Below are 20,503 nucleotides of genomic sequence, written 5' to 3' on the forward strand. Positions count from 1 at the left end.
TAAAGAAACACGTGTTCAGGCTTTTTATTTGATCATTCCGACTCCTCAAATCTTTCTTAAGTAATGTTTTATATACACATATATATCAGTGCTCTGGAATAAATACATGGATACCAGAGGAAGTCTCTCAGAGTTTAAAAAAAAATACGTTCACACAGTGAGAAACTGCTCTTCAAAAGAGCAGTTTCTTCAAGGGTTAATTTGCTCAATATTTGGACAGAGTTGGCTGGACTTTGCCATGGTAACCATTATTGGTAAAGTTGCTTGTTTAAATAAAATATGAGGTCAACAGTTAATGGACAACAGCAAGAGTTTTCCATTAACCCCTGTGTACATACGCACATGTTCAGACTGACATCCGTGCCTTCGCAGCTCTGCATGCCTTCGCTGTGAGTCATGGATCGCTTGATTCGTGATCCACGTAATTTTGGATAAATAAATACAAGCATGTGGATTTTTCCTTACCTGTCTTTGGAGGATAGGTCAAGGTGTGTATGGATGTCGAGCAGGACATCTTTAAAGAAACACAGCCTCTTGCGCTCAGCCTCCTGAGTTAAGTCGAACACCTGCTCCATGTCCTCCATGTAGCGGGGGTTACAGCGGTTCAGCTCCTCCAAGGCCTTGGAGTAGCGCTCCTTTACCTGCCGTAAACACACACACACTGAGCTACTGCGTAGTAGTACACCAATGTGTGTTTTGTTAAATGCACCATTTCAATTACACTTCATGGTCTTACTCAGGTGCATGTGCCTTGCATGCTTCGAGTATATGTGCAAGACTGTCTGTTCCAAAGAGCAGAATAAAAACCTTTGGAAAGCAGCTATAAAGCTCGTTGTAGTTTTATTCTATTTTAATAATGAGACATTTCAAGCTTTATTCAGAATTGCATTTTTTGTTCAATCATTTAAGTGAATTTATTTTATCTAACATTATTTTATTTATGGATTTAAATCAGCTTCCAGTGTAGTTCAGATGAATTAAAATCCTAAAGCAAACTACAAGAACAACTGAACAGGGTGTTTACCTCTCCTGTAATAAAAAAAATATTCAAAGTGACAAAAGAACTCAACGTTTCCATATTTCCGGATTTATCTAAGAGACTTTGAATAATACTTAATGTCAAGAGTGCAAGAGTGACCAACTGAATTCTGGGAGTTTCTTTTTATTATGCACACAGTATGAACAGCTCTCCATCATTAGTAAGTATTATTTACACTGATAACACGCTGTTGACTAGAACCCACCATAATAAGACTGTCTTCTTCTTCTGTGAACTCTTGTAAGAACCCACTGAATAAAATGTTTAAATATCTTAATGATTACATAAAGTGTGCAGTGATTAAACACAGCAGATACCAACACGGGGCGCTGAGACTGGTTGAGACAAGTGATTGAAGACTGAAGGCTTTTTTGGATGTATTTTTCTTCAAGCTGTGAATGAGTAATGATATTGGATTTCATTTCCTTGTTGAGATCAACATTGCTCAAGAGGTCCTTGGCTGCCTGACAATGCTGTGCGTACTAAATGAACACGTCTCAGGATTTCCTTCGTTTTTTTGTTGTTTGGTTGATCATTTCCCTCTCCGGGTCCTGGAGCTACTCCTCAACCGTTGGGTTTGTTACAAGTGGAAAGTCGAGGAGACAAGTCCGGTCATGTTTCAAAGTTAAAAAACATACACAGGTATGTTTTTCTGGAGTCAGACACACCCAGACTGGTACAAGAGGAGCTATGTATGGGACTCCGTTTATATGTACGTGTTCACGTGTGTGTGCATCGTACTTTCTCGGTGTCCTGGTTGCAGCGCTCCACCCGGGTTGTGTACTTGCGAACTTCCTCTTGTGACTTGGTCGGGTCAGCCTTGGCGTGCGCCTCCCTGTTAGCCGCCGTCCACTCCTCTTTCCTGGCCTGATGGTAACTCTTCTTAGTTGACTCCACCTGGACACACGCACGTGTTAAACACTTGCTATAAACTCAGTAAAGACTAAACTTCAATTTTTTCCAAAAATGTACCCGTCTCTCCTCATTGACACATCAGATGTAATATCAGACTCACTCACATCCATCCAACAACTGTGATAATATTACCTCAAATACAATCACCTATGACGTAATAGCTGCATTCAACCACTGTGTTATCTTATACGACAATCTTATAAAAGGAAAAAGAAGGAGGGAAGTTTATTCACCGACACTATAGTCAAAAGAAGCACTTACTTTGCCATTTCGCATTTAAGTCCAATTATGTCACTTTTTGTTGAGGAATTGCTAAATTCCAGTCTATGAGGGTCTGCAGTAGTCCCAAACTTATAGTGGACTGATTCCACTATTTTATCTCGGTCCTGATGCACAATGGTCACTGTGAAGATGGCAAGTGGCTGTGAGATCCCCGTTTTTCATGCAAATATTTTAACAAGACTACAAGTCACACTGTCACAATAATTGTGTCTGCGCCACAGTCTCCAGTTTTCCATAGTGTGACTGTAGCATAAAGCAACTTCATGTGTGACATTTGCTAAGAGGATGTGTAGACAGTTGCTGGCTTTTGTTTTTATTAAAAGAAACCTTTCAACGACAACTTTGTAGACACTGGCCATTTGCAAGTATTCACTACAGTCACGTCATCTCCATTAAATCCCATTAGTGTGTACTGCAGCCACTCACTGATGCAGACTGCCCTACAGACCAACGTCAGAAAATCTACTGAGGCCGCCCTCACCTCCTTCAGCTTACGGACCCAGGGCTTCTGAGCTTTGCGGAAGCCATCATCCGCGTCCTTCGTCTCTCTGAAACCTCCCATCATTTGCTTGTGGAAGGCCTCTTTTTGCCAGCTGCGTACTTTCTCGCTGTCCTCACCCGCCAGCTGCTCCCGCAGCTCCATGTGCAGCTCGCTGAGTCGGTCAGCCGCTTGCATGAAGGCATGCCAAGCCTTCTCCAGTGTACCATACTGGGGCCCTAAATAAACGTGAGAAAGCGCCCCTTCAGGTTATCACTAAATAAAAATCACTCGTCCCCATTTGTCTACATGTTTACAAAATTAATTGTAGGTCAGTGTTGTGAAACTTCGCCTGTGGATATTTTGATGGGGATTTCCATAAACATCGTGAGCTTTGCTACCAAATTAAAGATGGATGACTTAATTTATTAGATGATGAACAAAATATTAACTTGTAAAAAATTTAGCCAGCTAAATTATCATCTTGGTCATATTTAAATAGAAATCCCAAACATATCCCATTTATATCATAAATGTCACATTTGCAATTCCTGTGTTTGTTTGTTTGTTTGGTTTGTTTATATATATATATATATATATATATATATATATATATATATATATATATATATATATATATATATATATATATATTAGGGGTGCAACGATATTCGTATCGATATTGAACCGTTCGATACAGTGCTTTCGGTTCGGTACGCATATGTATCAAACAATACAACATTTGTAATTTATTTTATCAATTTTCCTTCTGACGATGCTGTCTGTGTTGAGCGCTCAGTGAATCTGCGTTCGACTACTCCGCCTAGGCTGCACTGTCGAGCGCAGATCCACTGAGCGCTCCACACAGACAGCATAGTCAGAAGGAAGAGCACAGGGCAAGATAGCGAGACAGAAGTTAAGCTCTCCTTGCAACAGGCAAATTGACCCTCATTCAGATCTGGCGTTTGGAATTATTTTGGTTTTCATGTGACGTATGACCCTGAAGGTAAGCGAGTCATGGACTAAAGTAAAACAGTATGTTGGATGTGCCATGCAATGCTCAATTACATTGGTGTGAACTAGTGTGTTAGCGCAGTTAGCTCGTTAACGTGTTGGCCGTCTAGCCCCATGCACGGAGCGATCGGCGGTAGCTCGTTAACGGAGATTTGCCGTGTTGTGGCGTTAAGGTCATTTCAACGAGATTAACCTGAAAGGACTAGTGGGAACACAACGAATATGACTGCACATTTACACCGACATCATCCTAGTGCAAAGACAAAAACAACAAGCATGCTACTAAGTTTAGCAGAGTCATTTAGACAGCTGTTAGCACATGATTCTCCTTATGCTGCTGAGAATATAGCCCAGAAGAAGCGGATAGTATAGCTTTTATTTTGGAAAGAGCCATTTCTCTGTAATAAACTCTCTTTTCCAAAGATGAGTGATTCCTCAATCAGATACAGGGCTCGCAATATCGCTAGCCCGACGTCCCGGAGCTAGCGATTTTTTCAGTCGGGCTACCAAAATCTATCTCTTCCCTGCCCGTCGGGCTATTGTAGGAAAAATATATGTCAATGCTTTTGCATTCTTTCAGAAATGTAGCTGGGTAATTATGTCATTGGCATCGGTGAGCCACTGTCAATATGTGACATTGAAGTCGCGTTTGAATTTGCGCTTGTTTTTTTGCTTTCACTTTGCAATCGTGCGAACTGTGTATAGAGAGCGACAGCACTGATCTGTGAGTGATGATAATTTGTGCACCAATTCCTCTGACATCGTCTTATTAATCGTTAGCTTACTATGCAAACATGACAAGTGAAATCTCCCGCAGCAAGCTTAAACATGTGAGAGGTTGATCGCGCAGAGAATCGCTGAGCTTATGTGAGTGCGCGTGTAAAAGCATTTCAGTTCTGCTGAGCCAAATAAGACAGGTCAGGGTGAAGAAGTGACAGCCAAATAAAAGCTTACCACAAAACGGAGAAGTTATGACAAATCAGACTATAAGGCAAAAAGAAAGTGCAGCTTTATGGTTTCATGGACAAAATAATTTCTGTGGCTGCAATATGACGAGCTATATAACCAGGGCTGCACATAAGTGGTCCGCAGGTGCGCATTCGTTGTCAAAATAAAAAACGCGCACAAGGGTTAGGGTTAGGGTTAAATTTAAAAACTGTACTTTTGAGTTAAAATATATATTTATAATTTTAATAAATGACAAATAAAAAATGCATGAACATTTTTTTTGTATCGAAAAAATATCGAACCGTGACACCAAAGTATCGAACCGAACCGTGAATTTTGTGTATCGTTGCACCCCTAATATATATATATAACGTCATAATTTCTATCCAAATGTGGTGACGTCTGATGGAAACTAACTGGTGGCTATATCCACTCTTTTATAAAAAGCTAGCATTTAAACTAACCTTTCTCCACAACAACCCTCCACCTCTTGGCCCAGTCACTCAGCTGAAGAGCGTAGTGCTTTTCTATCTTGGCTCTCTCCTGGAAGCAGGTGACTAGCTCATTGCACAGCCTGTGGCCATCGTCAATCCGCTTTACCGTCCTTTTGTAGTTCCCCGGCTGCAGAGACACACCAACGAACCAAACAGGAGCGAGGAAATAGAACAGCGTCAGTCACTCCCTGAGTTCTATTCATGTCATCGTTGTATCTAGACATTAGCAACAACAGTTTGGACTGAAGCATATTTGGTGGATAAATGATATAGAGATGATCGAAACTGAGATTAAAAAACAAAAAAGGGGAGACAAAAGGTAATACAGCCACTGGAGATGAGAGTGTGTATTTTTCCCCAACATGGAAGGCTGTGAAGAAGTCAGTCTTCGGTCTTTAGATAAAAGCATGTAATGAGACCCGGCTGACTGACACACTGACTTATCTGGCTGCTTCGGCCTCTTAGTTATTCTGCATTCAGGTGCTGTTGATCAGCTAAATAGACATGTTCATGTGCTGAACACATTGAGCCAGGTGTTGATCCTTTCACAGGCTAGAGTTGGTGGTGTTAAATCGCAGTGATTTGGAAAACATTTAAACAGTGAAAAACATGAAAGGTTGAAAATTTTAAAAAAAAATTCAAAAAAGATGTTTTTTAATTTGAATTTTCAAAAAAGTTGAAAGACGGGCCAGAAAAGACTGGTAAAGTTGCGTAACCCCAATAAGAAAAAAAGCAACTTGTTGGAAAGCTCACAACTTGTTAGGTTAATTAGTAGCATGAGTGGGTAGAAACCTGTGTCTGCAGGCTGAAACACTGCAGCTATAATAAGACTCAGACTATAAAAAGTTAAGTGTTGTTTTAAGTTTTGTAGAGCGGCTGATGTACGACAGCAATTAAAGTGTTACTACTGTACCTCCCAGAAGCTCTCAGAGCTCCCCAGCTCACTTAGGTCTCCATTAGAAGACATCTTGGGGTCGGCCCCACAGCACAGAATGATGGCGGCTACAGAAGAAACTGAGGAGGAGAAAAACCCGAAAGAAGCATGAAAGAGAGAAAAAAAAAAGTAAATTAAATTTTAACAGGTTCACTGACATGATCTTGTTTGATTCCAAGTACATCTATGCACTTCAACTTTCTACTCCAAATTAAAAAGCCCTAACTGGAAAAAGCCTGGTTAACCAGAGTAACAGCGGCCGACACTTAATTTAAAAACAATGAAACTTTAAAACATAATTTTTAAGGAATGAGTCTACCTGCTCTATGAATACGTCACAGCTCATTTCATCTCTCTGTATATTTATTCTCGAGCACCAGTTGGTTTGTTTGCCTAGTGACGCTTTCTGGGAAATCCACAGCTCAGCCCTCATCTTGGACTTGTGACAAGATACGGCTGTTTCACACTGAGACTCTGATAAACACTGATGTCCTGGAGACGGTGTTTCACCCTGACATAATCATACACTTCACTACAAGCATAAATCAAGTACACACCATCATTATCCCCAGACCAAAAGCCTAATAGAGGAAGCAAAATGACCTTTTTTGCTTACTTGAGGTCACCTTTGAAAACAGCTGCGTAAAATAATTTTTAAAAATGTTTTAAAGCTGCAGGTGTTATCATGGACAGGAAACAGGAAAAATAACTTAAGCAAACACTGAAGAGATGTTAAGAGCTTGAAGTCCTACAGTTACATGACAAATGGGACAAACTGCACCTCCTAACTTATAATCATGTAATATGATCGAAAGGTCAACAAGCGCAGTCCAAGGCTGCATGCTTTCACCTGTCTGAAAATTCATGCAGGAAGTGAATCTCTGGATCCAGATTAACTTGCGATATTTTCTCGAGAACATCACAACCAGGTTTCCCCATTTTTTTCTTATGTCATATTCATATTAATTTGTCAAAATATGATGTGAAATTTAAATTTTATTAAATAATCCTGCTGACACGGACACATTTAGACAACCTCCTTGTCAAGAGGATCGGTACGGAAGAGGATTGGGGCCACTGGAAAAAAAAAAAAAAAAAAAAAAAGAATTCTGACTTTAATCTCAGAATTCTGAGATTAAAGTCAGAATTCTGAGAAAAGTCAGAACTCTTTTTTTATTTTATTTCCAGTGGCCCTAATCCTCTTCGGTAGATCAGGAACATTTGTGGCCATTCAGGATTTCCTTAGAAGATGTTTCTTAAAAAGACGAGTCTCCTCTTTTTCTGGGGTTATCAAACCCAGTAGTCTCCAGTCTTATTGCTCCACTGTAAGCAGCTCTACAGTTTCAGCTTCTGGCAAACTGCAGCTCCCCATCAGCTGACACAGAAAGCCAAAGAGTCCTCACTGCTCTCTGACCTCAGGGCTGCTCTGCTCAGTTTGTTTTTTTGCACAGAGCTGGATGGTGTGCGTCCTACAAATGCCGATACCCTGTCGTGCGCAGTCGGTCCACTCCTCTTTATACACAATGGACTTCTTTCAGATGACAGGAAGCACAACATTTGTACAAAAATCAAGCTAATAAGAAAGGAAAAAATAAATAACTTGGTGAGTTGACATCTATATTTGTTTGGAGGACTGAGTACTGTAGTTTCAACCTGCAGATGAGTTGACTCGTGTGACACCAGTGGCAGGAACGCACATGATACCAACTATGTGCATCTATGGCCCATCCCAATGCATAGAAAACACAAACAGGGAAACTAATTAACAGACTGTTGCTTTGTGTTCTCACTACAAACAATCCCTTTTTGTGAAATACTTTCTTAAAAGCAAAGCACGATGCACAACTGTGCAAAACCAAAGAGCAAACCTGCATTTTAAATTCAGCTGCAACTGAACTCGAGGGGATTCATTTTTTACATTTTGTAGCTCTGCAGGAACTCTACCAACAGTTTACTGTGACCTGGCTTTCCCATACATCCACTTCCTCCGTGTTATCCTCCAATTGGACAAAACCCTTTGTCAAGGCCAGGCGGTTTCCTGTTGCAGATACAACAACTTGTCAAACACACCATTACTCGAGGCCTAGCGGCTCACTTAACCTCAACACAAACTCAAATCTCACCTCTTGCTAAAAGCTAAAAGATTCGTGTGCCACATTTTGGTCTGCAAGCAGCTAATGCCAATGTAATAACTGATACACAAAACATACATAACCTTTCAAACGGTCAGACCAGTCCAAAGAGTTTAGACCATACCCATCTTTACAAACATTATAAACAAAAACAAACTCTATGCATTAAAAATGAGAAGGAGCATGGCATGAGGGGGTTCAAAGTGGAGAGGCCCTTTACCACACTACTTGCAGCACCCATTACCCAGGGCTTGTGGGTCAGACCACAGACATCTTCAAATTTAAATTCCATCTGGATCTACAAAACACTAAGCAGCAATCTCTGGGGTACAAGCCTCCGTGGACAGTTTCCTCAGGGTGTTTTAACTGGCAGGTGGACACCTGCAGGAGTCAACTGCTTAGTTTACGAATCAGAATGAGTGCACTGGACCTCCCCACCCTGTCTGTGGTGTTTTTAATGGAAGGATCTAACACAGAACGTGACTTGCATGTTGCAGTCAGAGTTTGTGGATACAACTTGTTGCTCGATCTGATATTGCCATGTTGGTGCCATTCCTGGATCAACAACACTAATATTAGTCCAGACTCAACAATGCAAGTGACCAGTCACACTAGTGATGTCACAGTTTTGCGATGTGGAAACATCATCCCATGACACATCAAAAAATAACCCTAACTATAGCCCTATAACCATAACCACAATCATAACCCAAACCCTGATCCTAAACCCCCTAAGTTCTGTAAGTTGCATCTTGCAACTATAGCATGTTGGAGTTATCTGTACACCTGGAGTGGCCACGGATTACAAAACACCTTCTCTGGTAGTTCCCACTGCAATAGAAAAGTATGAACTCAAAGAGCTTTATTGTCAAATAAAATATTGTATTTTGACACTTAAATTAAAGTTTTCGTACAATGCAGCTGAATGACATGTTGGTGTTAAAGTTAGAAATAAACACAAAGAGATCAGTTGTAAGACACAACAATGGGGAGATGTAGATGAAGAGAAAGGGCTGCCAATAATGAAGCCTGATTTCAATAAATAACTGCCTCTTTTCTAAAGACAAGTAAAATAACTATATAAATGAACTGTAACTAGTTTAAAGAGATTTTTCCCTAAACCATTTACTATGTGCATCATTTTCTAGAAGTTTGATCACTGTTTGAATATTTTCTCTGTGAGACCATGCTCTACAAGTTCGACTTGACAAGACTGAGAGGTTCCGGATTATTTTTCCTCCTTCCTGAGTCTCACATTGTTCACTCTCACCGTAAATAACTCCCAATGTGTCAGTGCTGGGAGCAGACCAGTGCTAAATTAGGTGCAGAGTACAACAGTAGCCTTGGTGAGATCTGCAGGGAACAATGTGGGAGTGAACATAAATTAGCTTTGCAGTTTTGCCAGTTATGCAACAACGGAGTAGCAAGCCTTCACTTAGGGCAGATATCTGAGTTAACCGTGAATAAAAAGGACATAGCTCTCATATGTAATTGTAGGTGTGTCCGACTGTGTGTAGGGGGTGTGGTGTGTCTGAGGAGAGTGACGTTCCAGATTAACCAAAAGCTGATGATCCAAAAACACACCGTAACACCACACCTCCCACACATTTAATCCACATCAGGCAGTGAGTGAAATCAACAAAAGGATAACCGTGTATATGAGTGTCACTGCTGAGTGTTAAGTATGTCAATAACAGCAGAGGCATCTGCCACCAGCGTGCTGGGACATGAGGCACTATGTGAAAATGGACTTGGCCCTGGATTGCCAATTACTGCTTCTTTGGAAGTTCAACAGAGGCTTAACCAAAACAGCTTTATGATGGAGGGCATGACAACATGACAGTAGTCAATATTGTAGAGCCTCAAAATGGTTGTAGAGCTTGGAAAATTTTGGTGGGAGGACTGAAGAGGTTATTTCACATGTTTACAGGTTGACACCAGAATTTGTGCAACATGCTCAGCAGATAGTTGGTAGAGATGAGGAGCATTTTGAAATACATTTTAGTCCAAAAAGTTACAACATTCATGTGGTCTAAAGAGAACTGCTTTTAGGTAGGGGAGCACAGAGCAGCCTGCTAATAAAGGCTTTTTATATTTTGCTTCTAGTGTTTTAATACTATGCCCAACCTTGTATCATCCAACAGTAAACGATGATTTGAATCAGTATTTTATTCCTAAATGAAACTTTGCCAAACTGTTAATCACATCTAACCAGTGTGTGTATTTTAAACTCAGCCCAAACTTTAAACTAGAATTAACCTAAACCATTTATGTTTCTGCTCTTTCACTTCTCTTCTTTTAAAATACACACACACACACACACACACACACACACCTCTGATTACCACTGGGACCACTGTTGCCTTCACCTCCCACATCTTCTCTAGCTCTTCTTAGTTCTTGGCAGGAACAATCTTCACGTGTTCCTTCTTCCCGATGTTGCTATTACTTGGTATAGCTAAATCTATTACTATAATCCTCTTCCTCTGCTTGTCCATCACTACTATGGCTGGTTGGTTAGCCATCACCAGTTAGTCGTTGGGCATTTTTGCATAGCCTTACATGGGGTTTTGTCTGGTGTTGGCGACCCCGTCTTGTGTTCTTGTGCTGCCATGATTAGTGCTTCTGTGCTGTCTTTCAGTTCATCTTTGTTCAGCCATTAGTAGAATTTCTTGATATCTGCCACTTCTTCTATCTAGCGCTGGTAGATACCGTGCAGGGGCCTGTCCTTCCGTGACAGATCCTTGTCTTGCTCCTCCTTTCCCCCCCCCTCTGGGGTGTGTATGAATATGTGGATGTTAATCAGTTTCAGCTGCTTTGGCGACTAGGGTCAGTGTCACTACTAGTAGTGTGAGGCGATACCTAGACCCTACAGAGGTTGCAGAGGCCAACTTAGTGGCCGAACAATCACAATGGCACATCAATACATGCCATTTCTAGAAGGTTTGCTGCCAGAGTTACTCTAGGAGAGCTGGACAGAGCCATAAGGGTCTTGAACCATCAGCAGGACTGATATTTGTTCCTTTGTGCAAGGAGGAATTGGATGAGCACTGCCAGAGCTACAAAATGACCTCCAGCAGGCTACTGGTATAAATGTCTTTTGTTAAATTTCATTTCTAAAACTAAGTCAGACAGACACAGTGAGCATTGGAAGGAAGATCCCATAAAGTCTCAGGAGCGTGTCTGTGTCTGTATACAGCAGTCACACATTACCCACAACCTACATTAAAGGGATTAGACTGTTTAGTCTAAAGCAGGCAGACAGACAGACATTATTAGCTGGACACAGTAACCTGTGCTGAACATACCATTACTAGGGATTGGTACTAAGAACTTGTATTATACTGTTACTGATTCTGTAAGTCTTTGGGTAGTTGTTTACATCTGAAGCAGTGCTTGTACAACAAAGAGTCACTGTAGCTACCTGGTGTATGGAGGACATGTTTCATTTCATGAACAAAATAAACTTCAATCCATAGAGGAAAAAGATGGAAAATTCCACATACCTAACATAAGACTTTCTAAGTAATTTCCTGTGATTGGTCCATGAGGATTTAGAGAGGTCATAGATCCTGAATGATCCATGTCAGATGAGTGTGTTTGGTTTATGTGGCGAGTTCATTTGACCCCTTCATCTGGCTGTGGTTGTGTTGTTTGAGAATGTTTACTTGCTTCTGGTCACTTATCGTGAACTTGGGTTCAATCCCCTCAGTGCGAGCCAATTCACAAACACAGGGAAAACAGACCAATTCTGCTGAACTGCAAACAGTATAGTCCGACAGTGAAGAGGGTTTTTCAGAGGTTACATGAGTAGTGAGTTTGTACACCCACAAGACAACAAAATGTGTGCCATATGCTCTCAAACAAACAGATTTGTTTATGATAACTGCCAAGAACTTAGCTTCTACTCTTTCTGATAACTTGCTCAGATGACAGATTTTTTTTGTATTGGCCAATTGAGATTTCTTGATTTCTCACACACACACACACACACACACACACACACACACACACACACACACACACACACACACACACACACACACACACCATTACTGTTACAAAAGTGGAAACCCATATTAAACATTAACCAAGTAACATGCTATGAGGTTTGTGTGTGTAGTTTCTATGAGCCAAAAGTTCACTATAATCCCCTTTTCAACTCGTGGATTGCTATCAAAGTAAAAAAAAGACAACAACAAAAAAAAAAACAGTTCTGGCAGTGAGGACATAAGCCCCACCCACCTGCCAGTCAAACCCTTTGTTTACAGGGTGCAGCCAATCCCAAAACTAAGGGTAAAGAGAAAGAGATACTAAAACTGTTTATTTCAGATAACGAATAAACTTTGGTGTTTTCCCAAGGCACAGTACGAGTTAAATAAGGATTATTTTGAACAGTAAATCATGCAAAGCTACTCTGGTAGAGTCTAAGAATACAATTTGGCTCTGCTTTATAATAGGGCATAATTACTTCTGGGCAGATCCAGGCGAGTTGTTCCCTCATTGAAATGTTTTGAAAGATGTCTTCCATCGCAGCTGAAAGAATGTTTTGTCAGAGTGGCCTCAGGCTCAGTTTTTCGTTTAGTTTTTCCATTAACCACCTGAAGGAATCCAATCCTTGATCTGAAACAGGGCAGCAGACCGTCAGGCCTGACCTGCACAGAACAGCAGGACTGTTGAAAGAGAGCAAAAGTGATGGGAGCCACAAAGCTGTTAAAGACTGAAACACAAGAGACATGAGTGTCACAAATGTGACAGACGAGCAATAAGATGCATCCGCAAGATGAACACTGTTCTTGATAAGCTTAGCAAATTTCAAATGTGACTTAAGACAGATGTTTTTGAACTACTCAAAACACAGAGCAGCTAGAAATAGGTTTACCACAACATCACACACAAGAACTTTTTGATGTGGTTTCTACAGCACAGCAACAAAACTCATAAAGCATGTTAGGCCGGTTTGTCAAGCATGATGAACCAAGCAGAAGTGCACATGTGAACAAAACATGGATGCAGTCAGCCAAATAAATCAATCACATATCAAATGACACCAGCAATAAAAATCTACACCTCAACTTCTCCTTGTGCTTCTGTCCTAAGGCATCCGTCTCACCACACAACTCTTAAACATCAGTCATTTTATCCTTCAATCCATTATTTAGAGAACAGGTCTGGTTCATCTTTGATTACTGACAAAATGGAGGGGAAAAAGAGAAAAAGTGCCACAAGAACAAAAAGGGTCCTACTAATAATAATAATTTTTAAAAAATTCTTAAATGTGTCCCCATTTCTGGAAAAGGTTAACTTGTGCCAGCAAGAATGAGTTTAATCTCTTAATGAATCTCTGCGACATGCCTTTCTTTCTTACTACAACTTTTAAATAACTTTTGTCAAAACTTCTCTTTATCATCTGGCTCATATACAAATGCGATGCATACTTCAAAAGCTTGAGAGCTGCTACTGCAAGCAGTAACACTACCGCTGCAAAATACAGCTGGAATTGTTGCTTGAAGGGGTGCCAGTTGCTGTTGTTTCAAGCGTCCTGTATTTCATTTGAATCACTACATTACTGCAATAAATTCATAGATGATTCACAGATGCATCACATTGTCCATTCTCAGTGTTTTTCATTTCAACAGCTTGAAATCCATTCTGGTTCTGAAACGGCGCTAAGTCAGAACTAGCTACAAACCAGCACTGAAGAACTTGCTCGATTTCCTATTTGGATTTAGTCCGTCTTGGTCTCCCCTGTCTCTTCAAGTAATCCCAGACTGACTTCACGATGCCAAGATCAGGGCAGACCATCTGTTGCTGGCCTCTTTGTGCTTCATGTGGCTAAGGGGTAAGGTTGGTAGGTAGGTAGGTAGTGTATTGTTTGAAGAATTTCAGAGCAAGCCGTTATATTGTCCAACTAATATTTCAGTGTGGACCAATGCGGTGGACCAAAAGTTTGACGTTACCATCATATATGTATAAAGTAAACTTTCAGAGTGACTATATATTAAACTGATGTGATGAATACAACACTTGATTCTGATGGGGTAGAAGAAAAAATACATGGACTGGACACACAGCGGTTACAACTGACATTCAAAGCACAACAAACACAAAAAAAAGTGGCAGAAAGCACTAAAACACACATTTAATCTTTCAATTTTATCAGCTGGTACATTTAAGCTTCACTTTTTAGCACACCTCAGACTTGTAATTTAACATAAATCTATGAATAGTGAGTGATAGTTAAGTTGATTTTTTATTTTATTATATAACTCTATCGTAAGTGCTGCCATCCACACAGGGACTCCTCCATAATTTTTTTCATAGGGGTGGCCATATGGGGCCACTAAAAATATTGGTTGCGCCCCTGCATCCATAACTTCTTCAATCCTGTCAGTTAAATAAACACCATTTCTAAGTACCCTGATATAAATTTAGCTGAGCTCAGTGAGCTGTGAAACAGGTGACTGCAAATTGAACCCACTGATAAAAGGCCAACATGGAAGTGTGTGAACTATTTGCCTTTAGAAAGCAGGGGGCTGTCACACCGTGTGCTGCAGGAACAACAGTCAAAACCACCTGAAAAAGCCTATGGAAGAATTCAGGGTGTCCACAGCTCATGATCTGCTTATCAGTTAAATTAAAAATAAGATACCAGTGGAAACAACACTAACAGTGCCAGCACCGGGACCCTTCTTTCTGTGCTGGGTAAAACAACAGCAAATTGGTGTTGGTGGTATTAATAATAACAACTGTAACAAAAAACATTTCCCACGGGTCACAAAGATTAGTAGCCTTGCCAGCTAATTCATCACATCCCTAGCTACAATAACTTCTGTTACAAAGCAGCTGTTTTTTTTTTGCCTTCGTTTCTTTTAAAATCATAAACACCATTATACACTTTGATGAAAACCCAAGAAAGTAAGAAAGATTAGATATCTCTAAGCCTAGACCAGACTGCTCATTAGTTTTTCCTTAGTTTATTTAATTTTTTATACAGAGCACCTCTGTTGAGAAGCACAGCAATCAGTGACAAAAAATGGAAAAATCATCTCATCCAGTACACAATCTATTGACCTGTGAATCTAATGTGTCCCTGCTAAAGAGGTGGGTGATGGGAAGAGAGAGAGAGACAGAAGGAGATTCTGGTTGTTGGTTTTTAGAGAAGTGGGTCAGACTAGTGAGGAGGAGGGGAAAGAGCAGCTGAGGGAGGGATGAGATAGAGAGGCAGGTCCAGACCTCATAAGCCCCACTGGAAAACTCATGGCCACTAATCTGATTAATGTAAACCAACAGTTTCCCTGCAGCAGTGCCAGGGCTATATGCTCCTACACATGAAGCCTGGGGAGGCCCACGCGACCACTAGTCTGAAAGCTCGTCTGCATTCCAGCTACGTCTCAGTATGTGAGATTATGCACTGTAGGTTCACGAGGACCCGGAGGCTTTAAACCTCTAAAAAGAGGAGCACTTGGAGATTCTTCTCTGCTCCAGTTCCTGCCAGCAGCTGGCTGCATATGAGAGCCTGGGAACTAGCTGTGTATCAGACCACTGCTGTGTGATTCTGAGCAAAATGAGAGACTGTTTAAAGAAAGAAAATGTTAACCATGCTCACAGTGATTACATAATAATTGCTGTTGGCAACAATAAACCACAATATGGGATACTCTGAAAGTCATCACGTTTGGCTTTAATAAACAACTATCTTTAGCTTGAAATGGCTACTGAGGACAAATCAGGAAGTCAAATATTTCTCTCCCCCCCCCCAAAAAAAGTCTGAAACAAACAAACAAAAAACTTATGGAACTTTTCTCCTTACAGTGGAAATTTACATTTGGAAAAACTAAAAGGCAAAACTGGTCCTAAAAGCAAGCCCAGACTTAAAATGATTTCCCTTTATAGCTGATTTCCACTTATGACAAGTGTGTGATGTTTGAGTATTTATACAGAGTCGCTTAAATTAAACCCTAGACTAAAGGAAGATAATGGCACGGTTGTTTTAAGTGACAGATGGGTGCCGTTTCATCATGTTTAGCTTTCAGTTTAAAACAATAGTTGTTCAGCCTGTTTTTTGCTTCACAAGTTTGTATCACAATGAAATGCAGATTTAAATTATGCTAGCTATTAGCGCTACTTAGCTGCCCAGCTAAAATTTCATGGTCATGTCAGGTTTAAAAAAAAACAAAACAAAACAAAACAAAACACAACAGCAGCCCCCCCCCTAAATGCTAATCTCCCTAAAACAGGACTTTTCACTTTTTAAAGACAGTTCTAGATGCTTTCTGTTCATGTCAGTACTGTTTGACTTGATAAGAAAATATCTTAAGTCATTCGTGTGAAGGCATTAAAATGTACAGTTTAGCACAAAGCCTCTAAACATGAAGGAAACAAGCGGCCATGGTTGTCACTAACGTTTGGACGGTGAACGCGGGAAGTGTTCAGCGTATTTCTCTGTCAGGCTGTCAGACTGCTAAACAACTTAACAACTTCTGCTATACCAGCACACCCATGACTCCAGCAAAGAATAGCTTAAGTTTGCATGTGGCAACACTAAAGAGGCATCTCCACAAAATAGGAATCATTTAAAGAAAGGTGGGACGAGAGGTGGTTGACTCTTACGCAACTTTTAAATGTGTAGTTTAATTTTTTTGTCTTCACTCATTGAGCTGATGCGTTTCTAATGTCTTCAGACTTAAAGAGATATTGTGGAGCTTTGCAGGGCTGCAAGCAGATACCATCAACAAACTGAGTGGATTATGTGTAGGAGTCGGGTGGAAGCTACTGACAGATGAGACAGAGAGCAAGCGCAGCATGTTAAATGTTACAGGGGCACAATGGGCATGATTATGAATAGTGTATATCCAGCACACAAACCACACACTGTTCCCATACGGAGCCCAGAGCGACAGCAAAACTTACCTTATGAGAGACGAAAAAAAGAGATGGACAGATGTCCAAACAGAAGACGGCCTCCGTCTCCGCAGGTCTGAGAAACACAGAGGGGCAGGAAGATCCCACTGGGGCAGAAGCAACAGCAAAGGGAGAACACACACAGAGACAAAGAGAGAGGGGTTTGTTAGCAAAGCAGCAAGCAGTTAGTTAGCTAGGCAAGCTGCCTGTTATATCGGCCCGGTGCTGGCTGGAGGGTAGCACATTCTGGGAGTCACAGTGAAATACCACACAGAGTGTGTAGTTGAGGGTTAATGAAGCAGGTAGAGAGCAGCAGCCCCTGTAAAGGGAGGCCAGAGCAGTTAACTCATACCTCTGCCAGAGTACCAAGTTAGCAGCAGAGTGGCAAGTTGTTAAAAGACCACACCAGCGATTTTGCTTTGTTCAGACATACACTGTAAATTTCAACTTTTAAAAAAAGGTTTTTCCACCTTATAGAGACTTGAAAGCCTTTAAAAAAAAAAATTTATAACCCTGTGGTTAGTTGGTAACATTAATTACTACTTTAAGGAGAAAAAAAAAACATACCAGCCTAACACAAGGCTCTTTTGTAGAAGATTTTTCGACAGCAGCAAGCAATCAGAAAGCAAAGAAGTCTAATTATCCAAACAAGCAGGACTAGCTCTGTTTTGTTTAGTAACTCAGGACATTTAATCTCAGTTGTTGTGACATTTGTGATACAAAAAGTTGGTTATCACATCGACAGATGGTTGCAGCGACTGACATGCAGTTACTCTCTAAACCGCTCTGTTCTTTTAATAATCAGCAGATAAATCTAAATCCACATTTAGCCACAGCTGAAGATCGCTGGCACAGAAGATTAAACCTTTGTGTCGGATTCTCATCAGCTGCCACAGTTTGTGAACCCATTCATAAAAAACACAAAACAGTGGCTCTTTTTGGGTGCTTCCCAGTATAACTAGATATGTGACCAAGTTTCACTTCTGATGACAAATGCTTTAAGAGTCAGAGCTGAGAGCCCCATCCTCACCACTAAAAGCACAAACAATGAATACAGCTGATTAATTATGAGCACAGCTTCAAATAATTCACTAATGAGAGGTGGGATAGTAGTGTGAGGGCAGATCAAGCATAACTTCCAGTGATGGTGAATCATTTTCTGCTTCCACCAACCAGTCAAACGATACTTTATGGCCACGTCTCTCCAGATATAATATTTGAATAACTTCAGTAATTACTCAGAATACAATAGCACAAATCAGACTGAAGAGGTGAAAAAAAAAATCTAAGATCCTCACTGCCAACTAGACTAAAAATGAATCAAATCCATCATTAGAATATCGATTGGGTCAATACTGTGATGAAACCGGGAAATCGTCATTTCTTATCTTTAATCGATAATCTTGCCCCATCAATGTGTCTGTTGTGGTTCTACCCATTAACCTAACTTTCCAGATTTACGGGAATCATGCACATACACAATTATCTGTACAACTGTAATATTCCTTGTGAGTTCAGGTGAGTTCAGCTGTAAATGTTGGTAATTTTGATGAAAAATATTAACAGCGAGGAACCTTGTTTTTGTATTATGGTTCAAGAAAGACATGAAAACCTACAGAAAACGGAAAATGCCAACTGAGAGGATACAGTTCTGACTTTAATAGGTTTTAAAGTTATGCACTGATTACAAAGATTATAGCAAGAACACCTAAAAAGTGCATGTATCCTACGCAGCACTGTATTTTAATTTTCACTTTTGTAAGAATTGCCTACTCTAGTAAGAAGTACCTGCTAGATCACAGTAGATACACTGTAAAATAACAGTATGTTGTCAAATCTAGCTGCCAGTACTGTTATTTAACAGTGTTCATCCAAACCAAAACATCCTGTAAGTAGAAACAAATAGCCACACAGTTTGATGAAAGCATAGGGGTTCTCCATCTCGGGGAGGGGTCAGCAACCTTTACTATGAAAAGAGTCATTTTTAAGAACAAACATCACCGTCAGCAATTTGTGTGCAAAATGCAATCATGCATTTTGGCCACATTTCGCTTTCCCGCTCACTGACGGCAGTCCTGTACCGTCTGACAGCTGCTGCCTGCAGCCCGAGGCTCCGTGTCTAACCGACAGCAAACCATGTGACGCTTCTCTGGCAGTGAGAGGCAAGAGCAGAAAAAACGAAAGCAGATCACAGAGAGTATGGCGTTCCAGAGACTGAGTCAAAGAAAAGGACAACTCAGCCTTGTTCCCACACATACAGCTGTTCTCCCAGCTCACTTCTAACCAGACCAGAACCACATCACGGAGGCCATCCTGGTCTAAAATAGCCTCCGTGGCAGCTCCCTCCAGCTCAGCACGGAAACATAAAGCCTGCAAACGGGACGTAGGCCCTGGGAGTCTAAGCTCAATCTGTTGCATGCTGCAGGCAACACGACCGAAGATTAACCTGTTTCCCCTGCTGTTCACATTTGACTGCATGGAAGCACACTTTCTAGAAAATTCAACCCAAGCATGAATGAATGCAGCTACAACAGGGTTTGTGAAAACAGAGCTGAAATGATAAAAGAAATCATCTATCAGCTAACAGGTTCATGCAACTTTCTTGATAAGTGATTCATCCTCCTGGTCTGCACGATAGAGCCACACGGAAATATTTCTACTGTCAACAAACTGACCTGCACTCTTTGCTTTTTGACTTTTTTGGGGGGGAGGTCATCTTTTCAAGGAGTATGTAAGAACAAGTGATCTGACAGACTGGGAGGGAGTGAACAGTCTTTGTTGACATATCTCCTGTTTCCAAGAAATTCAACTTGTTTGGCAGGAGAGAGCTTGAAGGTGGGGGAGGTTCCTATAGCCTCCAAACTTTCTTCAGAGGCTCAGAAACAACACTTCATTAAAGTCATGAAGGTAAAGCAACAAAATTTATTATGATTTTGTTGCTCCTTTCTCCACAAGTTACTTCAAATCTTAATTCTCATGCTGGCAGATCACTGACACATTTTAAAATGCCTAAATCATCTTCTTTTACTCGCATGGACTTAAGTATAAATCAGGTTCTTATACATATGATAAGCACTAGTAACCCGATTCCTGCACTCTTTTAGTGCAGGTTATGTTTACAGATGCAAATCAAAGTTTTTGGAACAGTAAATCTGACAACCATGTAACTGTTTCCCAAACTCAAATTCTCCATGCTAAGTTGACTTGAGCCACTGTATGCATATTTTTTTTCCTCATGTAAAACATTAAACATATATATTTAACTGTTTCATTGCTAAAATTCTGTTGCTTCAGTCCTGTGGTTTGTCCCTAGTATAACTGGAGGAGCGCACTACTGGCACAGTTGTAAAGCACTTTAACAAT

General features: G+C 40.6%; 1 protein-coding gene across 4 annotated transcripts in view; it reads right to left on the bottom strand.

Annotated features, from left to right (window-relative positions):
• The window catches only part of pacsin3 (protein kinase C and casein kinase substrate in neurons 3), a 33,723-nt gene that overhangs the window by 12,139 nt on the left and 1,081 nt on the right, over positions 1 to 20,503 (bottom strand). For 2 of the 4 annotated variants that reach the window (XM_076885488.1, XM_004573298.6), the window contains 6 exons: positions 17,150 to 17,247; positions 6,084 to 6,184; positions 5,141 to 5,297; positions 2,718 to 2,953; positions 1,781 to 1,936; positions 466 to 641 (listed from right to left, as the gene is read on the bottom strand). In XM_076885488.1, the coding sequence (XP_076741603.1) occupies positions 466 to 641; positions 1,781 to 1,936; positions 2,718 to 2,953; positions 5,141 to 5,297; positions 6,084 to 6,137 (779 nt within the window). In that variant the 5' untranslated portion in view covers positions 6,138 to 6,184; positions 17,150 to 17,247. Of the gene's footprint in view, positions 1 to 465; positions 642 to 1,780; positions 1,937 to 2,717; positions 2,954 to 5,140; positions 5,298 to 6,083; positions 6,185 to 12,707; positions 12,902 to 17,149; positions 17,248 to 20,503 lie in introns of those variants that run through there. The other 2 variants (XM_004573301.5, XM_004573299.6) reach the window with 2 other exon arrangements.

Source organism: Maylandia zebra, linkage group LG1 (genome assembly GCF_041146795.1).
Source record: "Maylandia zebra isolate NMK-2024a linkage group LG1, Mzebra_GT3a, whole genome shotgun sequence".
Lineage (NCBI taxonomy): Eukaryota > Metazoa > Chordata > Actinopteri > Cichliformes > Cichlidae > Maylandia > Maylandia zebra.